Source organism: Capra hircus, chromosome 3 (genome assembly GCF_001704415.2).
Source record: "Capra hircus breed San Clemente chromosome 3, ASM170441v1, whole genome shotgun sequence".
NCBI lineage: Eukaryota > Metazoa > Chordata > Mammalia > Artiodactyla > Bovidae > Capra > Capra hircus.
Window position 1 is genome coordinate 103880925 of NC_030810.1, and position 6000 is coordinate 103886924.

General features: G+C 47.6%; 2 protein-coding genes across 23 annotated transcripts in view; both read left to right on the forward strand.

Moving 5' to 3' along the window:
• UBAP2L (ubiquitin associated protein 2 like) overlaps nucleotides 1–1807 on the forward strand; it is a 44705-nt gene extending 42898 nt beyond the window's left edge. For 10 of the 21 annotated variants that reach the window (XM_013976959.2, XM_018046169.1, XM_018046161.1 and 7 more), the window contains 2 exons: nucleotides 41–91; nucleotides 935–1572. In XM_013976959.2, the coding sequence (XP_013832413.2) occupies nucleotides 41–91; nucleotides 935–1030 (147 nt within the window). In that variant the 3' untranslated portion in view covers nucleotides 1031–1572. Of the gene's footprint in view, nucleotides 1–40; nucleotides 92–934; nucleotides 1573–1599 lie in introns of those variants that run through there. The other 11 variants (XM_018046176.1, XM_018046166.1, XM_018046164.1 and 8 more) reach the window with 3 other exon arrangements.
• Nucleotides 1906–5408, forward strand: HAX1 (HCLS1 associated protein X-1). 2 transcript variants are annotated; one of them, XM_005677436.3, is made up of 7 exons: nucleotides 1906–2919; nucleotides 3440–3702; nucleotides 3883–4070; nucleotides 4493–4544; nucleotides 4668–4774; nucleotides 4904–4994; nucleotides 5143–5407. In XM_005677436.3, the coding sequence occupies exons 1-7, from the start codon at nucleotides 2867–2869 to the stop codon at nucleotides 5226–5228; spliced, it is 840 nt and encodes a 279-aa protein (XP_005677493.1). In that variant the 5' UTR covers nucleotides 1906–2866; the 3' UTR covers nucleotides 5229–5407. The 2 variants fall into 2 exon arrangements, with proteins under 2 accessions (XP_005677493.1, XP_005677494.1); XM_005677437.3 differs by lacking the exon at nucleotides 1906–2919 and adding an exon at nucleotides 2936–3184 and having other exon boundaries at nucleotides 5143–5408.

Consider the following 6000-nt stretch of genomic DNA (forward strand, 5'->3'; position numbering starts at 1 on the left):
TTTGTCCCTTTATTTTCCATATATCCTGGTTCTGCCTCAGCTACCATATTTGCAGATGATTCTCTGTTGCCAGCGCCAGCAGGAGGAGCAGGTAATGAAACTGAATGATGATATGCTTGAACCCACTCCTTTTCAGTCCCCATTTCACCTCCACAGTCTCAGGGAACTTGAAGAGATTGCACAGTCACAAGTCGGGATACACAAACACAAACACCTTGCTGAGCTCTCTGGCCTCCCATTCCTCTCTTGTCCTCCCCTCCTCAATGCTCTCTTTTTCTTTCTACCCTTCCCTGACTTTTGAAACACTTGGTTACTGGAATGGAAAGGATTCTTGGAACAGCATCTGGAGCCTGGGGCCTCAGACTCTCTTATCTTCCCTGAAATAGGCTCGCAGATGTGAAGGGTGATAGGGCTGGGGAACCCTGGGGTGGTGCAAGTGACCTCTCCCCCTTCCTCATAGATGGTTTGAGAAGCTAGAGTAAGGACTCCTTGCTCTCAACTACAGATACCCAAATTGAGGCATTTATAGGGATCAGTGAAAGTGAAATCACCTTGTGATTACCCATCTCCAAGAGGCCATAATTCTCTCTAGAGAGTAGCCTTCTGGAACAGGAGAGGATGGGTTTGAGGGTGGGGGGAGGTGGAATTGAAAATGAGTAGAACTGATTCACTATCTTGTCTCCAAAAGTATCCTGCACTCTTTTCATCTTTCCCTTATTTAAAGTTTATAGCTGCTTTTTTATTTGTCAGAGGTGCTCTTAACTGCCGTATAAACCAAATTTCTGACAGTTGAGAAGCAAGCTTCAGAGTAGTTTCTAAGCCAGGGGAATGGGAGAGTAAAACAATTTCTAAATCTCCACTTGAAGATGTCATAAGTTTGTCCCACTAACTCGACATCTTTTTCCTCCCCATTCACCCTCCCATTCCCCTGCAGACGGGCAGCGGGCAACGTAGCCAGACCAGCTCCATCCCGCAGAAGCCCCAGACCAACAAGTCTGCCTACAACAGCTACAGCTGGGGGGCCAACTGAGGCCCCGATCCTCTTCTCCCGGTCCCATCTTCTGAGAGGGCTTCTCAGCCTGGCAACTATGGAAACAGCATCAAAGAGAGAAAAGAATGTGGGGGGCTTCCGCTACCCCCCACCCCCAGCGGCCCACCCCATGCCTCAGCTTCATGTCTGTCCCATTCCCATACCATCCCCACTCTGTTGTATGTATTATAGGATTTGTATTTTCTCCTTTTTTTTTTTTCTTCCTTTCCTCTCTTCCTCCTCCCTTGCATTCAAGATTATGAAACTTTGCTGTGGGCCCTGCCCTCTCTTCTCCTCCTCCTGTTCACCCTGGTGGTGTGTGGGTGAGGTGGGGAGGGGGGACCCCCAAATATATATCAGCCCAACAGCCCTAAGTCTCCTCCTTTATTATTAGGAAACAAAACAACAAAAAAAAATGGCGTCATGAATATGAACAGCATTGTCAGATGAATTAGTTGAAGTGGTTTTTTTTTTTGTACTGTGTCCTCAAATTTAATGGATTAATGTGTCTTGTATATATAAAAAGAAAACCTCTACCTTCAGCCTCTGCCCATTCTTGCTCCGTCTAGGATGTCCTCAGTCTCGTCGATGACCAGCTTGGTGAATAAATATTACTGTACCAACTGGGCCTTCTCTAGCAGGCCCCGAAGGCGGTGGAATAAAAACGAAATCTTCGCCCTTTAAGAACTCCTCTGACCTTAATGTGCTGCCCTTGAGGGGATTCCCTCGCCCTCCCTGGAAAATTTCACAGTGGTGCCTGTAAAGAATCATTGCAAATGTTCATTTCCGTCATCTGTAGCAGATTGTAGGCAGTGAAGGGAGTGGGATAGCTGATACTGGGTGGAAAGGGAGAGGATTAACCAATAACTGAAAGAAATCGCTTTGTATGGATAGAATCGAAGTTTAATTTAGATGGGTCCGTGCAAATGAACTGGAAAGAAATGAGTGCGAAATATGCACTGTTGGCTAGCAAAACTGAAGCAGTAGATCTTGCTGTTTGAGTGTTTTCATTTCACATAGCTAATATCCACACCCTTCAAGAGGAGGAGGCTGGAGCAAGGCCAGGTTTGGGAAGGAGGTGAGGGCACAGAGAGGGGGAGAGGCTTTGAAAGTCACTGATAGGCAAAAGGGGACACAACACCTCCAAATTCTTCCTTCCCAAAACTTGACTAGATTTCCCTTGCGCTCTCACAAAGCCTATTCTGATGGTTGCAGAGCCTACCTTGGCAAACTACTTAATAGCTGGAGAGATGGAGTTAAGTCCATGCATTCCTGTGTCTTTTACTCTGGGGATGTCATTATTAAAGTAGAAGGCGCTTGATACATTTTGTCCATTCCTCTAATACTAGACTTAAGTCAGGCGAGAAGCAAACTGGATGAAAGAAGGGAGCGGGTGGGTTTAAGGCAGAACACTGGTCCGTGGGTGTGGTGAGTCTGCAATGAGGAAGGGTCTGGGTCCGGTTAATTTGTGTGGGTGGAGTGCCCTCTGGCGGCTGTCTCCGGTGCCATCAAGCGTCAAACCCTCGAAACCCTATTGGAGTGGGTTGGTCGGCCTAAAGAATTGGCTTAGAGGGCAAGTGTTCGTTGGGAAATAAAAACTCAGTACGCCCGCTCCCTTCACAGGAAGCAGGTGGGGGCAAAAGTGAAAGCCTTTGGAATTTGATAGGATCGCTCGCCCCGCCCCTCAGCGACGTCCGGCTTACGGTTGTTTTACGACAGTGTGCGATCGCATGCTTGCTTTCCGGCAGCGTGGTCTGACGCTTCGCTCAATTTCCGACAGCGTAGCTCTGGCTGCTACCCGGTGTGGGCTTCAAAGGTTCGAGTCCCACTACGGGAATGAGCCTTTTTGACCTCTTTCGGGGCTTTTTCGGCTTTTCTGGACCTCGGAGGTGAGAGCGGGTTCCGGCCAGACACGGAGGGGCGGGAGTACTCTGAGGGGAGCTTGACCCTGGACACCCTATTTTTGGAAAAACAACCTTTTCTACCCTCCTAAAACTCCTGCGGGAAAAAAAGGTCAACACTGAACACTCACCCCCCGACAGTAACCAGGGCGGTCGCTAAGAGAAGAAACAGCCGCTTAAGCCTTTCTCCAATCTAGGGTGATGCAACAGGGGACCGGGTGGGGAAGACAATGGGCTCTGGAGTCGAGGACAAGTGAGCAAGACCTTGGGGGAGGGCAGGGGCTGGGAAACACTTAAGAAAAGCCGCAGGGAAGCGCTGGGGGCGGGGCGGGGTGGGGCGGGGCACCAGGTGAGGACTGACGTTGATGAAGCAAAACAAACCCGATGGCCAGTCCTCTACCCTCACTCCAGGCCCTCAGATCCCAACTCTTGTCCTACTCGTCCAGTCTTAGCTGATGCTATGGTTTAAGTGCTGAAATTTTGGTGGCTAATCTGCCTCCACCCCTAGCCACAGAGATCCCTTTTTTGGAGGAATGACTCGCGATGAAGACGAAGATGATGAGGAAGAGGAAGAAGAAGGAGTCACGTGGGGCCGTGGGAACTCGAGGTTTGAGGGTCCCCAGCCCCCTGAGGAATTTAGCTTTGGCTTCAGCTTCAGCCCGGGAGGAGGAATGCGTTTCCACGATAACTTCGGCTTTGATGACCTAGTACGGGATTTCAACAACATCTTCAGCGAGATGGGGGCCTGGACCTTGCCTTCCCGCCCTCCTGGTGTGTGGATGCTCCTGGGGAAGAACCTGTGGTTTCTACTGGGTCGGTGGGTGAAAAAAAAAGACTTGCAGAGAGTAGTTGGGGGTGTTGGGAAGTGTGAGAAAGCTGATGATTTCAAGGAGATTTAAAAAAGCCCAAGTCCTTTCCTACTCCCAGCATCCACCTGCCACCTTTCTGCAGAACTTCCAGGTCCTGAGTCAGAGACACCTGGTGAGAGACGGCAGGAAGGACAGACGCTTCGGGACTCAATGCTTAAGTATCCAGATAGTCACCAGCCCAAGATCTTTGGTCGGGGCTTGGAGAGTGATGCAAGATCTGAATCCCCCAAACCAGCACCAGACTGGGGCCCCCAGAGACCTTTTCATAGGGTGAGTACATCTGGGCCTGAAGTGGGAGCTGTGGAGAAGACTGCAAAGACTGGAAACCTTGCTGGAATCTAACAGACTTGGGTTGTATTTGTCTGTTTTCTATATTAAGCTTTGTGTAGGATATTCTTTGGGAGGAAATGGGAGTTCTGCTTTTTGTTAAAAATTACTGTAGACGATGCTTGGAGAAAGCAGAAATGTTTGAAGGAGGACAGAAAAGTGTCAGTTCAGGAATGCTTTTTTGGTAGAGAAATACATGAATCAGGTAGGAAGGAGGAGGAGTGAGTAAAGAAAGCCATCCTGCTGGGATCATTTCTCCTGGAAAAAAAAAAGTAGTTTTGGAACTTGGAAATAGTCTGGGTTCTGGGGCCCCTCAAATTTCAGATTGAAAGGTGTCATTTGACCTACTTTGGCTTCTTCTACAGTTCGATGATACGTGGTCTGTGACCCCCCACTCTAGAGCCAGAGAAGACAATGGTAAGTCTGGAGGGAGAGGACATTTACCAGCCGTTTGGTGTCCCTCCCTGAAATTTCTGTCTGCCACATTTGTCCCCTTCTTCGCTTTGGACTCTTTCTTGTTTCCTTTCTGTGCCCTTCTAGATCTTGATTCCCAGGTTTCTCAGGAGGGTCTTGGCCCAGTTCTGCAGCCCCAACCCAAATCCTATTTCAAGAGTGTCTCTGTGACCAAGATCACTAAGCCAGATGGGGTGAGTTGGGAGAGACGGGTAAAGGCAGCTGTGACCAGAGAATGTTCTGGAAAGGGGGACTATGTAAAGAAACAAGTGAACCCACCTTTAGTGATGTTAGGGATATGGTGGGGGGACTTCTTCTTGTAGACTATAGAGGAGCGCCGGACTGTGGTGGACAGCGAGGGCCGGAAAGAGACCACAGTAACCCATCAAGAGGCAGGCGGCAGTCCTAGAGATGGTAAGTGAAGAGTATAAATCAAAGGGATCCATCTCTTAGTTCCATGGGAAAGGGAAACTGTTGCTCTCCTACCATTTAACATTGCTGCCTTCCTTTGCCTCTTTCCAATCTCCTTCATTTAGCCTGTGTGTATCACTCTTTCCCATAGGTCCAGAATCACCAACACCTCCATCCTTGGATGATTCCTCTTCCATCCTGGATTTGTTCCTAGGACGTTGGTTCCGGTCCCGGTAGCCTTGTTAATTAATCACAGAGGCCTTTAGATTCTTTCCACCTCCCACCCTTTGCTTGGTATTAATGGGCTTAGTTGTCTTCCTGCCACCTCAGGACCTTGGGTGTGTGGAACAGTGAATTGAAGGTCTGTCAGTGTGTCAGTCACCCAAACTGACCAATAAAACCTTTATTTATGCTAATTCTTTGGTCTTGGTTTTGTCGTGGCTATTCCACTTTCTCACAGTATCCAGGGCTTCCCAAATTAACTTGGCCCACAAAAGATTAGCTCTTTGCTTTACTTGCAAAACTGATTCTGATAAGTAAGGACCAGGTACCTTTAGGAAATGATTTTCCTTATTAATAAATAACTAGTGATAGTTCCAGGGAAATTTCCACATGCAGATGCATCAGGTTTTAAAAAACGATGTATGTAAGCATAGGGGAAAAAATGCTTCCCTGTGTGTGAAATTACTGTGATTGGATGGTTCAGAGAAAATAAACTAGCAAAGCATTATTAGTCATTTTAACAAGTGGTACTGGAAAAGCTGGACAGCTGCATACAAAACAAGTAGATTAGAACTTTCCGTTACGTCAGATAGAAAAATAAAAAGATGCAAATGTAAGACATGGAGCCATAAGACTTCTGGAAGAGAACATAGGCAAAACATTCTCTGACATAAATTGTAGCAATATTTTCTTGGATTAGTCTCCCAAGGCAAGAATAAATGGAGCCTAATTAAACTTAAAAGATTTTGCACAGCAAAAGAAACCAATAGAACAAGAAGACAACCTA